This window comes from Macaca fascicularis, chromosome 9 (assembly GCF_037993035.2).
Source record: "Macaca fascicularis isolate 582-1 chromosome 9, T2T-MFA8v1.1".
Classification (NCBI taxonomy): Eukaryota; Metazoa; Chordata; class Mammalia; order Primates; family Cercopithecidae; genus Macaca; species Macaca fascicularis.
Window position 1 is genome coordinate 111380154 of NC_088383.1, and position 19341 is coordinate 111399494.

The following is a 19341-nucleotide window of genomic DNA, read 5'->3' on the forward strand; positions in this document are numbered from 1 at the left end:
GTCCTGAAAGGCCTAGGGGACCTAATGCCCAGTGGCCTCTCTGGCTGAGACTATCTTCATTCCTTTGTATCTACACAGGGATCGTGTGGGCTGTGTGTGGCAGACTGTTCGAGACCATCTATACCACCTCTGTGTTCAGGCACAAGATTTCTGCTTCCTTGTGGAGCGGGCAGTGGTGGGGTTGCTACGCCTGGCCATTCGGCTGCTCCGGAGAGAAGAGATCAGTGGTCAGGTAAGCAGAATGCATCTTGGAGAGTGGGCAGGTATGTGGCCACAGTTGTCAATTATGAATATAGCCTGAGACAGAGAGTACATTTAGTGCCCCATAGCATGAGCCCAGTGACCAACCACGGGGCTGGTGCAATCTAGCAGGGGGCATTGTGAGTGAGCCTGAAATGGCCTCAGGCATGGAGCCTGTGCTCTGCACCTCAGCCTCCTAAGAATCTGCTTTGTAGGACTGGCCTGCTACTGCCTTATAATAGTCCCAGCTCTATACCTGGTTTCCTGTCATGCTTATGACCCACCTGAGATCTCTTTGCTTAACTATAAAAAACAACAAGCATAGAACTAATAAGTGGGTTCAGCAAGGTCACAGGATGTGATATCAATACACAAAAAGTAATTATATCTCTACATGCTAACAGTGAACAATATGGAAACTGAAATTTAAAATACAATACCATTTACAAGTGTTCCAAATAAAGTGAAGTAATACATAGCTGACAAAACATGTATAAGATTTGTATGATGAAAACTACAAAACTACAAAATAAGTTGAAGAAGATGTAAATAATTGAAGAGGCATACTATGTTCGTAGATTGGAAGGCTCAGCATAGTAAAGTTGTCACTTCTCCCCAAATTGTTCTGTAAATTCAACATAACTCCTATAAAAATCCCAGAAAGGTTCTTGTAGACATAGGTAAGCTTATTCTAAAATTTAGATGGAAAGGCACAAGCTCTAGAATAGCTAGAAAGAATAAAGTGGAAAGAATCATTTTCTCTGGGCCGGGTACAGTGCTTCATGCCTGTAATCTCAGCACTGTGGGAGGCCAAGGCAGGCAGATCACTTAAGATCAGGAGTTCGAGACCAGCCTGGCTAACGTGGTGAAACCCCATCTCTACTAAAAACACAAAAATTAGCGGGATGTGGTGGTGCACACCTGTAATCCCAGCAACTTGGGAGGCTGAGGCAGGAGAATCACTTGAACTCCGGAGGCGGAGGTTGCAGTGAGCTGAGATCACACCACTGCACTCCAGCTGGGCGACAGAGCAAGATTCTGTCTCAAAAAAAAAAAAAAAAAGAATCACTCTGGTATTGAGACTTACTGTCCACTTTGGGAGGCCGAGGCGGGTGGATCACAAGGTCAGGAGATCAAGACCAGCCTGACCAACATGGTGAAACCCCATCTCTACTAAAACTACAAAAATTAGCTGGGCATGGTGATGCAAGCCTGTAATCCCAGCTACTCGGGAGGCTGAGGCAGGAGAATCGCTTTTACCTGGGAGACGGAAGTTGCAGTGAACTGAGATTGTGCCACTACACTCCAGCTCTGGCGACAGAGTGAGATTGCATCTCAAAAAGAAAAAAAAAAGACTTACTGTCGCCTGGACGCAGTGGCTCACGCCTGTAATCCCAACACTTTGGGAGGCCAAGGCAGGCGATCACCTGAGGTTGGGAGTTCGAGACCAGCCTGGCCAACATGGAGAAACCCCGTCTCTACTAAAAATACAAAATTAGCCAGGCATGGTGGGGCATGCCTGTAATCCCAGCTACTCAGGAGGCTGAGGCAGGAGAATCGTTTGAACCCAGGAGGCAGAGGTTGTAGTAAGCCAAGATCACGCCATTGCACTCCAGCCTGGGCAACAAGAGTGAAACTCTGTCTCAAAAAAGAAAAGAAGGCTTCCTGTATAGCTACCATAGTCAAGATGATGTGGTGTCGATGGAGGGACAGACACGTAGATCAATGGAAGAGAGTAGAGAGCCCAGAAATAAGCTCAACACAAATAAGTTCAGTGGATTTTTTGACCAAGATGTAAAAACAATTCAGTGGAGGAGGAACAGCCTGTTCAATAAGTGGTGGAGTGATTGAAATCCATAGGAGGAAAAAGCAAATGAACCTTGACCTAAAACTCATACCTTACAGGTAAATTAACTCCAATGGATCATAGATTTAAATATAAAGCTATTAAAACTTCAGAAATAGGAGAAAATCTTCAGGATCCAGAGCTAAGCAAATAATTTTTAGCACGTTTGGCAATCCCGTGGATCTGTTTCCTGCCTCAACACTGTCTGGATGGAACAGATCCAGGGGGGCACTCTTTTTCAAAAAAAATAATTTTTAGACTTGACATTAAAAGCACAATCTAGAAAAGGAAAAATTGGTAAGTTGGACTACATTAATATTTTTTAAAGTTTTGTTCTATGAAAGCCTATGTGAAGAGGATGAAAAGACAAGCTATAGATGAGGAGCAAATATTTGAAATCACATATTTGAAGAAAGGTATCTATAATATAGAAACTCTCAAAACACAACAGTGAAAAACCAATCAAATTATTAATAGAAAATGGACAAAACATAGGAACAGATGTTTCGCCAAAGAAGACATACAGAGGGCAAATAGGCACATGAAATGAAGATAGCATCATTAACCATCAGAGTACTACAAACTAAAACCACAATGAGCCTGGGCGCAGTGGCTCCTGCCTATAATCCCAGCACTTTGGGAGGCTGAGGTGGGTGGATCACCTGAAGTAAGGAGTTTGAGACCAGCCTGGCCAACATGGTGAAACCATGTCTCTACCAATAAATACAAAAATTAGCTGGGCGTGGTCACGCACTCCTGTAGTCCCACCTACTGAGGAGGCTGAGGTGGGAGGATCACTGGAACCCAGGAGGCAGAGGTTGCAGTGAGCTGAGATCATTCATGCCACTGCACTCCAGCCTGAGTGACAGAGCAAGACTCCATCTGAAAAAAATAAAACCACAATGAGACATCACTACCCACTTTTCAGAATGGCTGAAATAAAAAGTAGTGACATTACCAAATGCTGAAAGGCTGTGGAGAAATTGGAACATTCAAAAATTGCTGCGTGGGAATGTAAAATGGTACAGCTACTCTGCTGGCAGTTTCTTATAAAATGAAACATGTAATTACCATACAACCCAGCAATGATACCCTTGGGCATTTATCCCAGAAAAGTGAAATTTTACTTTCTCATAAAAACCTGTACATGAATGTTTATAGAAGCTTTAGTTGTAATAGCCAAAAACTGGAATCGGCCCAGATGACTTTCAATAGGTGAATAAACTGTGGTACATACATACCATGGAATACTATTCAGCAATTTAAAGCAACAGACATCTCCTGGGAACTATGCTGAGTGAAAGAAGAGCCAATCTAAAAAGGTTATAGAATATATAATTCCACTTATATAACATTTTTGAAATGACAGAACTTTAGAATTTGAAGACAGGCCAGGTGCAGTGGCTCACACTTGTAATCCCAGCACTTTCGGAAACTGAGGCTGGTGAATCACTTGAGGTCATGAGTTCGAGACCAGCCTAGCCAACATCTCTACTAAAAATATAAAAATTAGCCAGGTGTGGTGGCTCGCACTAGTAATCCCATCTACTTGAGAGGCTGAGGCGGGAGAATCACTTGAACACGAGAAGCAGAGGTTGCAGTGAGCCAAGATCCTGCCTGCACTCTAGCCTGGGTGACAGAGTTAAGACTCCATCTCAAAAAAAAAAAAAAAAAGAATTTGAATACAGATTGCTAAGGGTTAGGGATGGGGACAGGAAGGAAGAGGTGGGTATAGTTATAAAAGGGCAACATGAGTTGGCCATGGTGGTGCATGCCTGTAGTTCCAGCTACTCAGGAAGCTGACACAGGAGGATCACTTGTGCCCGGGAGTTTGAGGCTGCTGTGAGCTATGATCATACCACTGCACTCCAGCCTGGGTGACAGAGCAAAACCTGTCTATAAAAAAAGAAAAAGGCAACATGAGGGATACTGTTGTGGTGGAACTGTTCAGTATGTTGTTATGTAGTGGAGACATAAACCTACACAGGTAATAAAATTATAGAGAAATTAATACACACAAAAATGCAAGTAAAACAGGAAATCTGAGTAAGATCAGATAGTATCTTGATTATGATATACTATAGTTTTACATAATGTTACCATTGGGATAAACTGGGCAAAGTGTGTAAGGGACCTTTTTGTATTATTTCTTTACAACTGCATATTAACCTATAATTTTCTCAATAAAAATTTCTATTTGAGGCTGGGTACAGTGGCTCATGCCTATAATCCCAGCACTGCAGGAAGCCAAGACAGGAAGATCACTTGAGCCTGGGAGTTCAAGGCCAGCCTGGGCAACATAGCGAGACCCCATCTCTCCAAAAAGGAAAAAAAAATTAGCCAGGTGTGGTCACACACACCTGCAGTCCCAGCTACTTTAGCGACTGAGGCAGGAGGATCACTTGAGCCCAGGAGTTTCAGGTTGCAGTGAGGTGTGATTGTGCTACTGTGCTCTAGCCTGGGAGACAGACCAAGACCCTGTCTCAAATAATATAATTAATGTATTTCTATTTGACAAAAAGAAAAGACCAGAGCAGTATCCTAAATTGGGTCCTAGCCAAACTGTCTTCACTGACCTAAGGAGACTGATGGGGAAGAAAACTAGACAGAAAGCTGTGTGCCCACTCCCCACTTCCTACCCTAACCCCACTCCAGGTACTGCTCTCCCTGCGCATTTTGCTACTGATGAAGCCCAGTGTGCTATCCCGAGTCAGCCACCAGGTTGCGTATGGGCTCCATGAACTCCTGAAGACCAACGCAGCCAACATTCACTCAGGTGATGACTGGGCCACACTCTTCACGCTGCTGGAGTGCATCGGCTCAGGTGTGAAGCCTCCAGCTACTCTGCAGGCCACAGCCAGGGCAGATGCACCTGATGCTGGTAAGCCCTTTCCCAGGGAGACTCAGGCTGGCAGATAAACAGTTACACCCCAGGAGTTGGGACAGGAAAACAAAACACAGGTTACTACGTTCAGCAGATTAAACAGCCCTGGCTTCTGCCATTGCTTCCAGAGCTTCCAGTGCCTGCCGGCCAGTACCCATAAGTTAAATAGCATGAGGGCAAATAAGCAATGCAGACGGCTATGAAGCCAGGCTTTCTCCTGTCCTGAGGACTGAGTTGTCCTGAGGACTGTTTCCCAGTTTCTGTTTCTGAGCTGTCCTGAGGACTGTTTTCCCAGAATTCTGAGCAGACTTTATATCACTAAATCGATACATCACTAAATCCCAGAAACTGGGAAAACAGTCCTCAGGACAGTAGAAAGCCTGGCTTCACAGCCTTCTGCATTGCCTATTTGTCCTTGCCACCACTCCTAGAGTGGTGCTATAGCTGCCACTAGATGCCATCAGGAGCCCAGATTAGCCTGCCACCTTATTTGGTCAGCAGAGAAGCTGTTCTGGCCATCCTTTGGCCCTTTGGTGACAGAAATTAAACCATGCCAGAGAGAGGGGAGGCCAGGCCTCAGCATCTTTTTTCTGAGAGCCTGATTTTTCCCTCATCCCAGTGCCCCATCCCCACCCTGACTCTGCCCTTCTCCCTGCCTACTGTAGGGGCCCAGTCAGACAGTGAGCTCCCATCCTACCATCAAAATGATGTGAGCCTGGATCGAGGGTACACTTCTGACTCAGAGGTCTACACTGACCATGCCAGGCCGGGCAAGATACACCGATCAGCCACAGATGCCGATGTGGTCAACAGTGGTTGGTTAGTGGTGAGTGATGATATGGGCAGCAATTGAGTCTCCCCTGCTTGACCTGTGGGAAGAATTCCTGGTCCTCTGCAAGGACATTCACATAGGGGCCAAGCCTGGGTCCCCAGCTCCTCTGTGTGCTTTACAGGTCGGGAAGGATGACATTGATAACTCCAAGCCAGGGCCCAGCCGCCCAGGCCCTTCACCCCTGATCAATCAATACAGCCTAACAGTGGGACTGGATTTGGGGCCACACGACACTAAGTCTCTGCTTAAGTGTGTGGAATCGCTGTCCTTCATTGTTCGTGATGCTGCCCACATCACACCTGACAACTTTGAGCTCTGTGTCAAGACTCTCCGGATCTTTGTGGAGGCCAGTCTGAATGGCGGTGGGTCAGCTGATGAGGGGGCAGCTGGGGAGTAGCCATGCTATTATGCAGGCGAGAGGCCGAGAGGGGAGAAAAGGCAGGGTATCTATGCCTATATAGACACGGAAATGTGACCTGAGTCTGGCTCTGCTCAGGATGCAAGTGCCAGGAGAAACGTGGCAAGAGTCACAAATATGACAGCAAAGGGAACCGCTTCAAGAAGAAATCCAAAGAGGGATCAATGCTTCGTCGGCCTCGAACCTCCAGCCAACATGCCTCTCGGGGTGGGCAGAGTGATGATGAGGAGGATGAAGGCGTGCCTGCCAGCTACCATACGGTGTCTTTACAGGTCAGTCAGGACGTAAGTATGGCACCCTTTACTTCCTCTCCTCCCCTGCACCTGATACTGGGAGACTGGGGCGGCCAGGGAAAGCCAGGGCTGAGGGGAAGGGCCCATGTGTGCCAGCCCAGGCCCTGGGCCACCATCTTAACAATATTCCCTTACCTAAAACCTTACCTGTAAGTCTTTATTTGCTTAAATTTATGAATTTATTTGTTTTTATTTTATTTTATTTTATTTTTTATTTTATTAATTTTATGATGGAGTCTCGCTCTATCACCTAGGCTGGAGTGCAGTGGTGTGATCTTGGCTCACTGCAACCTCTGCCTCCCAGGTTCAAGCGATTCTCCTGCCTCAGCCTCCCGAGTAGCTGGGACTATAGGCACGTGCCACCATGCCTGGCTAATTTTTTGTATTTTTAGTAGAAATGGGGTTTCACCATGTTAGCCAGTATGGTCTTGATCTCCTGACCTCATGATCCACCCGCCTCGCCCTCCCAAAGTGCTGGGATTACAGGTGTGAGCCACCGCACCTGGCCTTTAAATTTATTTTTAAACTAAGGTTTACTTATTTTTTAAGTAGGTTCAAAATATACAAAAGGGTAAACTGATAAAAGTTTCCAATCCATTCTTGTCACCAGCTGCTGAGTTCCCCTCACTAGAAGCAACCACTGTCACCAGTTTCTTGTCTATCCTTCCAGAGTTACCCTGTATCTATTCAAAGGCATATAAAATTAATTCTGTGAGCAGAGTATATATCACTAAATTGATGGAGAACCAATTGCCTTAAATAGAATAACCATAAAAACATGACAAAAGTGGCTGGGCACAGTGGCTCACACCTGTAATCCCAGCACTTTGGGAGGACGAGGTGGGCGGATCACAAGGTCAGGAGATCGACACCATCCTGGCTAACACGGTGAAACCCCGCCTCTACTAAAAATACAAAAAATTAACCAGGCGTGGTGGCGGGCACCTGTAGTTCCAGCTACTCGGGAGGCCGAGGCAGGAGAATGGCATGAACCCGGGAGGCAGAGCTTTCAGTGAGCCAAGATTGCGCCACTGCACTCCAGCCTGGGCGACAGAGCAAGACTCTGTCTCAAAAAAAGAAAAGAAAAGAAAAATGATAAAAGTAAAAATGTATTAAATCTGGCCAGACACTATTGCCCATCAAAGCCTCTGAGCCTGAGGTTTTCTCTTTTAAAAATGAAATTAACAGCCAGGTACAGTGGGTCACACCTATAATTCCAGCACTTTGGGAGGCTGAGGCAGGAGGATCAGTTGAGGTCAGGAGTTCAAGACCAGCCTGGGAAAAATTGTGAGACCCTGTCTGTACAAAAATTAAAATGCAAAAATTATCTGGGCATGGTGGCACACATTGTAGTCTCAGCTACTGGGGAGGCTGAGTAGGTGGGAGGATTTCTTGAGCCTAGTAGATCCAGGAGGCAGTGAACCATGACGGTGCCATGCACTCCAGCCTTGCACAGAGCAAGACCCTGTCTCAAAACATAAGAAATAAAATTGGGCCAGGCATGGTATAATCATACCTATAATCCCAAAACTTTGGGAGGACTATTGCTTGAGCCCAGGAGTTCAAGATCATCCTGGGCAACATGGCAAAACCCCATCTCTACAAAAATACAAAAAATGAGCTGGCCGTGGCAGCGCACAGCTGTAGTTCCAGCTACTGACAAGGCTGAGGTGGGAGGATCACCTGAGCCCGGGGGTTTGAGGCTGCAGTCAGCCGTGATTGTGCCACTGCACTCCAGCCTGGGTGACAGAGTGAGACCCTGCCTCAAAACATAAAATTAAATTAACAACATGAGGCTGTCTCTGTCATCAGCAGGTGTGAAATACAATTGAAAAGAAAGTATCTTTCTCACTGTGAATCAGGATTGTGAAATACTCAGTCCACACACCTCCTAAGTCTTTCTCTCTCATGAGAAATCTCTGACTTGGAGAGTCCTTTGCAAGGACTGGAACAACCAGGAAGTCAAGTCAAGGGAAAGAGTAGCAAGTGGGTGAGGTATGGCATGATTGGTGCTAGGGCCACCTTGAGGACTCAGTCAGGGACAGTGAGTGGGAAGGGGGAAAGGCATCCACCAGACCTAACCCCACTCATGTCCTGCCCCCTCCTGTGATCCTAGTTGCTAGACCTGATGCACACCCTGCACACGCGGGCAGCCTCTATCTACAGCTCATGGGCGGAGGAGCAACGCCACCTGGAGGCAGATGGCCACAAGATCGAAGCTGATTCTCGCACCCTCTGGGCCCACTGCTGGTGCCCTTTACTGCAGGGTAAACCAGGAGGGGCAGAGGTAGGGAGTTTGGGGAGCATCAGGATCAAGATGCCTGAAGGATCCTGACCCTGCTCTTGCTCTCAGGTATTGCCTGCCTGTGCTGCGATGCCCGGCGCCAGGTACGGATGCAGGCATTGACCTATCTGCAGCGAGCACTACTTGTACATGATCTGCAAAAGCTAGATGCCCTGGAATGGGAGTCCTGTTTTAACAAGGTGGGACTTCCTACTGGTCTTAAGATAAAGTTCAGATCCTAAGAAAAGGAAAGCCAGGCAGCCTGAAGAGCCCCTAATGTGAGTCTTCAGCCTGCATCATACCTTCCCTTCTGCTCTGTGCCCATCCAGTTCCTGGCTTCCTTGGGGCAAGGCTGCCTAGCTGACCCACATAGGGAGACATTGCACATTTACCCCCACCAGGTGCTGTTTCCTCTACTTACCAAGCTCTTGGAGAACATCAGCCCTGCAGATGTGGGCGGGATGGAGGAGACCCGGATGAGGGCTTCCACACTGCTCTCTAAGGTACTGCTCACCACCCTACACCCACCCTCTCTCCCATACCTGCCTTTTCGCAAGGAGGGAAACCAGGGCTTCTGGCAGGACCTAAGATTCATTGTAGGTGCTCACAACCCCCCAGCTATGGACAGTAGGCCGGACCTGGGGACCCGAGAGGATTCTGAATCTTAGATCAGAGATTCCTCTATCTCTGATCTAAGATTCTCAGCCTCAGAGAGGGGTCCAGAGGCTCCTACAGTCCCCTCAGCTGAAGGGGGCTGGTGGGCCGTAGGTCTTCCTGCAGCACCTGTCTCCACTGCTGTCGCTCTCTACCTTTGCGGCACTCTGGCTCACCATCTTGGACTTCATGGACAAGTACATGCACGCAGGCTCCAGCGACTTACTGGTATGTTCCACCTCAGCTCGGCTGCCTGCCTCCTGTCCCACCTGCTGGAAGGACTTGCCCTTTCCCCCTTGGTAGCTACCTCCTTTTACCATACTCTCCCATGCCCTCTTTCCTATTCTCATGGTCCCACTGCCACCTGCAGTCAGAGGCGATCCCTGAGTCTCTGAAGAACATGCTTCTGGTGATGGACACAGCGGAGATTTTCCACAGTGCAGATGCACGGGGAGGTGGCCCCTCAGCCCTCTGGGAGATCACCTGGGAGCGCATTGACTGTTTTCTGCCTCACCTACGAGATGAACTCTTCAAGCAGACCGTCATCCAGGGTAGGGGGCTCAGCCCAGCTTTATCAAAAAGAGTCCCCTGCCTGGGCGCAATAGCTCACACCTGTAATCCCAGCACTTTGGGAGGCCGAGGTGGGTGGATCACCTGAGGGCAGGAATTCGAGACCAGCCTGACCAACATAGTGAAACCCCATGTCTATGAAAAATACAAAAATTAGCCAGGTGTGATGGTGGGTGCCTGTAGTCCCAGCTACTCAGGAAGCTGAAACAGGAGAATCGCTTGGACCCGGGAAGTGGAGGTTTCAGTGAGCCGAGATCATAGCCTGAGCGACAGAACGCGATTCTGTTTCAAAAAAACCAGAGAGTCCCCAAAGCTGAATTTATTGTCTGTGCCCTGGGTGGGTAGAAAGGCTATTGGGTAGCTAGGGCTCTGCTGGAAAGAAAGCACTAAGAAGTGCCATTTCGATTCTCTACCATCTCCAGACCCCATGCCCATGGAGCCTCATGGCCCAAAGCCTCTCGCCTCAGCCCACCTGACTTCTGCTGCTGGTGATACCAGGACACCTGGACATCCACCTCCCCCAGAGATTCCATCTGAGCTGGGGGCCTGTGGTGAGTCTCTCTGGGCTAGCCTGATAGGCACTGAGTAGCAAGCAGGGGGCCTAAGAGGAGGCCCAAGGGGGCATGGGAATGCTGCTGAGCAGGGGCTGTGAGCCGAGGGAAGGAGGCCACTAGAGAGTCCTGTTGCCGCTCTTCCCATGACAAATGGCAGAACCATAAGCTATGAGAACTATGCAATCTTCAGGCTTGGGAAGAGAAAGCTGGATCAGGGACTTGGAATGAATTTTCAGAGGTTTCCTTTCAGAGATTCGAGTAGAGAGTAACCTGAAGGCCAGGTGCAGTGGCTCATACCTGTAATCCCAGCACTTTGGGAGGCTGAGGAGGGCAGATCACCTGAGGTCAGGAGTTTGAAACCAGCCTGGCCAACATGGTGAAACCCCGCCTGTACCAAAAAAATTCAAAACTTAGCTGGGCGTGGTGGTGCACACCTATAATCCCAGCTACTGGGGAGGCTGAGGTGGAAGGATCGCTTGAACCCGGGAGGCAGAGGTTGCAGTGAGCTGAGATCGTGCCACTGCACTCCAGCCTGGGTGACAGAGTGAGACCCTGTTGCACCAAAAAAAAAAAAAGTAGCCTTGCAAAGGTGGTAGAAGGTAGATATAAGGTAGCTGAACATTGAAATGAGTTTTGAGGGGAGACTCCCAACTTTTTAGGCTGGTGGAGGGCGGGGCGTGTTGTTTACAGGAAAAAGGAGGAACAAAGATTCTATAAGCAGCCAGCTGGGCAATGTGAGAGTTGTCTTGTGTCAATAAGGGAATCTGACTGTAGCCACCTTGCTTTCCTACAGACTTTGAGAAGCCCGAGGGCCCCCGAGCCGCCAGCAGCAGCTCCCCAGGATCACCAGTAGCCTCAAGCCCCAGCAGGCTGAGCCCCACCCCCGATGGGCCTCCACCTCTGGCTCAGCCCCCACTGATCCTGCAGCCCCTGGCTTCCCCACTGCAGGTGGGCGTGCCACCCATGACTCTGCCCATCATCCTCAACCCTGCGCTCATCGAGGCCACCTCACCAGTGCCCCTCCTGGCCACACCCCGCCCCACAGATCCCATACCCACCTCTGAGGTCAACTAAGGCAGGTCACTCAGAGATCAGGACCAGTGCTTCCCACCAGGCTTTCCTTGACCCCACTTCTGGCTGTCCTGCGGGCCACAGGCTCTTCAGGCCAAGTCAGAGCTGCTGTTGCTGCCACTTGGATGGGGACCTGAAAAAGAGAACGTTGATAGCCCCAGCTAAGACCCCCAATCAGCTGTGGGACCTTTTTCCTCCTCTGTGCTCCATTCCTGGAGGTTCAGCCTGGGAGTGCACTCAGCTGTCATCTGCAGCCTCTGCCTCCAGCCTGGCAGCTCTGGGAGAGGCATCCGTGTGCCAGCCCTGCAGTGCCTGCCCACGGTCAGGCATTGAGAACTAAGCCCAACCACTCTGCACTTTGTTTTCCACTCCCATTAGCCCTGGGCCACCTCCTCCAGTTCTTCCTCTTTTACTAATTAGTTGGTCAGTTTGGAGAGTTGACTGGCACCATGGAGGGTAGGCAGGTAGGGGCTGGGTGGGGGACTGCCCACAGGAGCATGTACATATGGAAAAACAGAACAACAATGGACTTTTTATGATATAATAAATGTCTTAGTACCAGCATCATTGTCTCTCCCTCCGGTTTCCTTCTTGAGCTTGTGGGTCAGGGCACCATGTTATCGGGTGTGCAGGGCTTGGGCTTGATGTGAGCAGAGGCTGAGCCTACCTACCACCACCACCCCCTCCCCAACCCCGCTAGATGCTAGGCCTGGGGTCAGGATTCCTTCACCACTGCTGACCCCTGCCCTGCCACAGGGTGCACCCTTGTCATCACAGGTGTGCCCCGGGGCTTGGGCAGTGGCTCAGACAATTGTCATCTTCCCTAACTGTTCCAAGGGAGACACGAGACAACCTGTCCTGGGTGAGAGGGAAGAGGAGTGAGGGCTGAGCTGTAGTTATTCATAAGTCTTCTCTCAGACACATCTCACCATCCAAGAGCGCAAAACAGCCCTTGGGGTTTCAGATGAGCCCAAGAGTTCGAGGCTGCAGTGAGCTATGATTGTGCCACTGTACTTGAACCCCCCTCTGTCATCCAGGCTGGAATACAGTGGCACAATCATAGCTCACTGCAGCCTCAAACTCAGGTTCAAGCAATCCTCTCACATCAGCCTCCCAAGTATCTGAGACTAAGGTGCGCACCCCTACACTTGGCTAGTTTTTTGTGTATTTTTTGTAAAGATGGGGTCTCACCATGTTGCCCAGACTGGTCTTAAACTCCTGGGCTGAAATGATCTTCCTGCCTCGGCCTCCCAAAGTGCTGGGATTACAGGCGTGAGCCACTGCACCCAGCCCTGGGAAGGATATCTTGCCCACAGCTGCAGTCATGGGTTTGGGGCCCAGGGCATTCATTTTGACCCCAAACTGAAGAGGGGTAACTTTTCCCAGCCCCACAAACCTCAAACCTCACTCACTGCAGCATGATTACAGGATCCCCTCTCCTCCTTTCCCTTGGCATCAGGGTAATACAGGTGGGCGTGTGTATGGGCAGGTTGTGTGGCTCCTGCAGGGTGGAGGTACTATGGGTGTGTGATACTGTGAAATAGATATTTGGTCTTCACCCCGTTTCCTGGCATAACTCTTAAAATCCTTAAAATCTCCAAAGTGATGTCCTTTGATATATGATTGACTGACAGCTGGCAGTCCCTGTGTAGCTTCTGGATGGGGGCTGGTCACCAAAGCAGAATTAAAGGGTTGGAACTTTCAGCCTCAGCCCCCAACCTCCCGGGAGGGAAGAGGTACTGAAGGTTAAGTTGATCACCAGTGTCCAGTGGTTTAATCAACCGTGCCTATGTAATGAAGCTTCCCTAAAAACCCAAAAGGGCAGGGTTTGGAGAGCTTCCAGATAGCTGAACATGTGGAGGCTTACAGGAAGGTAAACAAGAGTGCATCCTGTGCCCAGAGGGTGGTGCACCACAGCTCCATGTGGACATCACTCCCAGGCTCTGGACCCTTTCAGACCTCACCCTATGTATGTCTTCATGGCTGGTTATTTGTATCCTTTATATTCCCTGTAGTAAACTGGTAAGTGTGTTTCCTTGAGTTCTGTGAGCTGCTCTAGCAAACTAGTTGAACCCAAACGCAAGAAGGGGGTCATGTGGAGCGCAATTTATAGCTGGTCAGTAAGAAATACAGGAAAAACCACTTGGGACTTAACAATTGGCATCAGAAGTGGAGGCAATGACTGGGCACCATGGCACATGCCTGTAATCCCAGCACTTTCAGAGGCGAGGCAGAAGGATCCCTTGAGGCCAAGGGTTCAAAACCAGCCTGTGCAACATAGCGAGACCCTGTCTCTATTTAAAAAAAAAAAAAGGCATTTTTTTAAAGAAGTAGAGTACAGTCTTGGGGAATGAGCCCTCAACCTATGAGACCTGGCACTATTTCCAATTAGATAGCGTCAGAATTGAATTGGAGGCCACCCAGCTGGTGTCCACTATAGAGCTGATTGCTTGCCTGGTGTGTGGGGGTTTTCACACACACACGTTTGGTCACAGAAGTCTTCTGTGTTGATTGTTTTTGAGTGAGAAAATAGAAACACTTTGAATGTGTTTTCCCCTCCCATGGTGGGAAACAAAATTCTGGTTAGTAAGCTTTCCCAAGTGAAGCATCCACATCATCTTGGCTTCCTCCTCCACAATGGTGCCTTCCCTTCCCTGGGGCACAGAGAACAGTGTGGCCCTGTTGTACTTCCAGCTGGCCTCCATTACGGAGAGTTAAGGGCACTCACCCCCTACACTGGGGCCCAGCTGGCGGTATGATTCTCCAGCACCAGGCTTCCCTTTGCTCAGCACATCCACATGGCTGGGCATTTGGACCCGTGCAGCGCCTCCCTCAGTGTAGAAAAAGGCACCTCAGAAGTGGGAATAACCTGATGTGGAAAAATACTGATATGAAACCGGAAGCTCTTAGGCTAATTTCTCCCTCTTCCTTCTTCCTCAAGTCCAGGCCATGCCTGATTTGCATGCTAACCAGAAGCCTTGCCCAACCCTGCCCCTGGGAAAATTAGGAGGGGCAGAGAGCCCTGTGTGTGTGCAGAAAAGCCTGCAACTACAGCCAGCTAGATGCTGGGGCATTTGGCTTCAACTATGGTGTCTCTGTTCTCCCATCTGAGCCCCACAAGCTCTGCCTTTAGAAGCTTCCATGTGTTTCCCTATGGGAGAAATAGTGTTGACTGCTGCAAATAAGTCTGAAGGCCACCCTATGAACAAAGAAATAGGACAGCTCTAATGTCCCTTATAAAACCTATCTCAAAATAAATAAATAAATAAATAAAATAAAAATAAAAATAAAAAATAAATAAATAAAACCTATCTCAAGGCCGGGCGCGGTGGCTCAAGCCTGTAATCCCAGCACTTTGGGAGGCCGAGGCGGGTGGATCACGAGGTCAGGAGATCGAGACTATCCTGGCTAACATGGTGAAACCCCGTCTCTACTAAAAATACAAAAAACTAGCCGGGCGTGGTGGCGGGCGTCTGTAGTCTCAGCTACTTGGGAGGCTGAGGCGGGAGAATGGCGTGAACCCGGGAGGCGGAGCTTGCAGTGAGCCGAGATCACGCCACTGCACTCCAGCCTGGGAGACACAGCGAGACCCCGTCTCAAAAAAAAAAAAAAAAACCTATCTCAAAAATTAGGAAAGAAGTGGGAACAGGAGTGGAGCAGGGTGCAGTGGCTCACGCCTGTAGTCCTAGCACTTTGGGAGGCTGAGGCAGGAGGATTGCTTGCCCAGGAGTTCAAGACCATGCACCTGTGGCCACGCTACTCTGGAGGCTGAGGCAGGAGGACTGCTTGAGCCTGGGAGGTCAAGGCTGCAGTGAGCTATGATGGTGCCACTGTACTCCAGCCTGGCAACCGAGCAAGACTCTGTCTCAGAGAAAAAAAAAAAAAAAAGGCTGGAGCAATTGCAAACTGGCCCACTCCCTGCTGGGAAGCAAAGAAAAACATTTGCTGGAAGTTGCATTCTGTTATTAAAAAGTAGCTGAGGCCAGGTGTGGTGGCTCACACCTGTAATCTCAGTACTTTGGGAGGCTGGGGCAGGAGGATCACTTGTTGAGATCAGCCTGGACAACATAGTGAGACCCCATCTCTATTTTTTAAAAGATTTCAAAAATATATTTAAAAAACAGAAGACCAGCTGATATGCGTGATTTGTATTGTGGACAATATTGTCTCTCAGAAAGCAAAGGAAGCTGCAAGAGGAACTAATAAGTAAGCCTTAATTCTGACCAACAAAGAAGAATGGCTTGGTGATGTGGAAGTAACCAAATCTTGGGGGAAAGTAATAGCATAGTCTAGAGGGAAATGCTGGTCTTAATGGACATCTCCCACCAGAAATCCAGGATGGCAGATAAAGTCAGAAGGAAAGGTAGAGACGGTTCCATGACCTAAGACCCTAACATAGAGAACTGGCATTGCTAGAGCACCTATATGTGTCAGTATTGAGTGCCTTGCTCAAACATTTTATTTTTATTTAATGTGAGGAGGGGGATTTTGTGTTTTTGGGGCTTTGTTTTGTTTTTTTTTTTCTGAGACAGAGTCTCACTCTGTCACTCAGGCTAGAGTGCAGTGGTGCAATCTTGACTCACTGCAACCCCTGCCTCTTGGGTTCAAGCAATTTTTGTGCTTCAGCCTCCCAAGAAGCTGGGATTACAGGCATGCACCACCACAACTGGCTAATGTTTTTGTTTATTTGTTTTTAGACGGAGTCTCATTCTGTCACCAGGCACTGCAACCTCCGCCTCCGGGTTCAAGCAATTTTCCTGCCTCAGCCTCCTGAGTAGCTGGGATTACAGGCACATGCTATCATGCCGGACTAATTTTTGTATTTTTAGTAGAGACGTGGTTTCACCATGTTGATCAGGCTGGTCTCGAACTCCTGACCTCATGATCTGCCCGCCTCGGCCTCCCAAAGTGCTAGGATTACAGGCGTGAGCCACCGCACCTAGCACCTGGCTGATGTTTTGTACTTTTAGTAGAGATGGGGTTTCACCATGTTGGCCGGGCTGGTCTCAGACTCCTAGAACTCAGGTAACCCACCCACCTTGGCCTCCCAAAGTGCTGGGATTACAGGTGTGAGCCACTGCACCTGGCTGTTTTTGTTTTTTATTTGAGACAGGGTCTCCCCCTGTTGCCCAGGCTGGAGTGTAGTGGCACAATCACAGTTCACTGCCGCCTTGACCTCCCAGGCTCAAGTGATCCTCCCACCTCAACCTTCAAACAACATTTTAGAGGCATTTTCTGCACTTACAGATGAGGCTATATACAGGTTCAGAGGCCAAGTCATGGAATTTAGGGAGCTGGGAATCGAACCCAAGTCAGTGTCACTCTAAACCTCATGTTCTTTGATATGACACTTCTTCCATTCAGAAGTAGTGATGGTGAGGCCAGGTGCAGTGGCTCACACATGTAATCCCAGCACTTTGGGAGGCCGAGGTGGGCGGATCATGAGGTAAGGAGATCGAGACCATGCTGGCTAACACGGTGAAACCTAGCTCTACTAAAAATACAAAAAAAAAAAATTAGCCAGGCATGGTGGCACACGCCTGTAGTCCCAGCTACTCGGGAGGCTGAGGCAGGAGAATCACTTTTTTTTTTTTTTTTGAGACGGAGTCTCACGCTGTTGCCCAGGCTGGAGTGCAGTGGCGCGATCTCGGCTCACTGCAAGCTCCGCCTCCCGGGTTCCCGCCATTCTCCTGCCTCAGTCTCCTGAGTAGCTGGGACTACAGGCACCCGCCACCGCGCCCGGCTAATTTTTTTTTGTATTTTTAGTAGAGACGGGGTTTCACCGTGGTCTCGATCTCCTGACCTTGTGATCCGCCCGCCTCGGCCTCCCAAAGTGCTGGGATTACAGGCTTGAGCCACCGCGCCCGGCCAGGAGAATCACTTGAACCTAGGAGGCGGAGTTGCAGTGAGCCAAGATTGTGCCACTGCACTCCAGCCTGGATGACAGTGTGAGCCTCTGTCTCAAAAAAAAAAAAAAAAAAAAAAAAAAAAAATTAGCCAGGCGTGGTGGTGGGCACCTGTAATCTCATCTACTCGGGAGGCTGAGGCAGAAGAATCGCTTGAACCTGGGAGGCACAGGTTTCAGTGAGCCAAGATGGCACCACCACACTCCAGCCTAGGCAAGAGTGGGAGACTGGGCCGGGCGCGGTGGCTCAAGCCTGTAATCCCAGCACTTTGGGAGGCCGAGGCGGGCGGATCACAAGGTCAGGAGATCGAGACCACAGTGAAACCCCGTCTCTACTAAAAATACAAAAAAATTAGCCGGACGCGGTGGCGGGCGCCTGTAGTCCCAGCTACTCGGGAGGCTGAGGCAGGAGAATGGCGGGAACCCGGGAGGCGGAGCTTGCAGTGAGCCGAGATCGCGCCACTGCACTCCAGCCTGGGCAACAGCGTGAGACTCCGTCTCAAAAAAAAAAAAAAAAAAAAGAGTGCGAGACTGTGTCTCAAAAATAATAAATAAATAAATAAATGTAGTGGTGGTGGTATAGAAACCCTCCAGAGCTAAACACATTTTCTATAGCTTCTCATGTGAAATAAAAGGCTAAGCACCTGAGGAAACAGGTTATTACCTAGTGAGCTCAGAGTTTAGTAAAGTTTTTAAAACTGGAAACAGATGCCCACAACCAAGAAAAATATGTGAATTTTCTACGCACATAATGATATGAGAAAGAACAAAACATAGAATGAACTACAATGGGCATTCCTCCCCACCCCACCACCAAATAGAAAAAAATACTAGGAACAACAAAAGTTGTGGTTATTGGAGCCATGGGTATTTACCTTTGTTGAGGGCTCACTGGTTGGAAGACAAGTGGCTGTGAATGAGCAGAGCCACTCAGCCCCAGGGCTCCCATTGAGAAGGAGCCTGTAATCCCAGCTACTCAGAAGGGTGAGGCAGGAGAATCGCTTGAACCCGGGAGGCAGAGGTTGCAGTGAGCTGAGATTGTGCCACTGCACTCTAGCCTGGGCAACAGAGCAAGACTGTCTCAAAAAAAAAAAAAAAAAATAGACTGGGCACGGTGGCTCACGCCTGTAATCCCAGCATTTTGGGAGGCCGAGGCGGGCAGATCACAAGTTCAGGAGTTCAAGACCAGCCTAACCAACATGGTGAAACCCCTTCTCTACTAAAAATACAAAAATTAGCTGGGCATGGTGGTGGGCGCCTGTAATCCCAGCTACTCTGGAGGCTGAGGCAGGAGAATCACTTGAAACTGGAAAGTGGAGGTTGCAGTGAGCCGAGATCACGCCACCCCGCTCTAGCCTGGGCAACAGAGTGAGAATCTGTCTCAAAAAATAATAATAATTTTTAAAAATAAGTAAAAGGAAAAATTATTGATACCCCCTATAAATCTGCTCCTCTCTGTGTGCCCCACATCACTAAAGGACAATTCCATTCTTTTTTATGCCAAAACCCCCTCTTTTCTCACATCCTACATCTAATCCTCAGCAAGTCTTGTTACTTCTATCTTTAAATCTATCTAGAATTGCGATTACTTCCCACCACCTTTATCATCCACTAGCACCCAAGCCTCAGCCACTGTCTGTTGGACTACTAGTCTCCCTCCTTCCTTATAGGTCCTTGCATTCGATGGTCTTTACACAGCAGCTAAATGGATCCTTATTTGTTTGTTTGAGACGGTCTCGCTCTGTTGCCCAGGCCGGAGTACAGTGGTGCAATTTAGGCTCACTGCAATC

General features: G+C 48.9%; 1 protein-coding gene across 34 annotated transcripts in view; it reads left to right on the forward strand.

Moving 5' to 3' along the window:
* The window catches only part of GBF1 (golgi brefeldin A resistant guanine nucleotide exchange factor 1), a 154193-nt gene extending 141983 nt beyond the window's left edge, over positions 1 to 12210 (forward strand). For 21 of the 34 annotated variants that reach the window (XM_045361445.3, XM_045361454.3, XM_045361446.3 and 18 more), the window contains 12 exons: positions 79 to 232; positions 4742 to 4967; positions 5636 to 5796; positions 5924 to 6164; positions 6299 to 6504; positions 8630 to 8780; positions 8867 to 8997; positions 9199 to 9300; positions 9566 to 9679; positions 9822 to 10002; positions 10444 to 10572; positions 11369 to 12210. In XM_045361445.3, the coding sequence (XP_045217380.1) occupies positions 79 to 232; positions 4742 to 4967; positions 5636 to 5796; positions 5924 to 6164; positions 6299 to 6504; positions 8630 to 8780; positions 8867 to 8997; positions 9199 to 9300; positions 9566 to 9679; positions 9822 to 10002; positions 10444 to 10572; positions 11369 to 11649 (2077 nt within the window). In that variant the 3' untranslated portion in view covers positions 11650 to 12210. Of the gene's footprint in view, positions 1 to 78; positions 233 to 4741; positions 4968 to 5635; positions 5797 to 5923; positions 6165 to 6298; positions 6505 to 8629; positions 8781 to 8866; positions 9076 to 9198; positions 9301 to 9565; positions 9680 to 9821; positions 10003 to 10443; positions 10573 to 11368 lie in introns of all 34 variants that reach the window. The other 13 variants (XM_045361447.3, XM_045361448.3, XM_045361452.3 and 10 more) reach the window with 3 other exon arrangements.
* The last annotated feature ends 7131 nt before the right edge of the window (positions 12211 to 19341 follow it).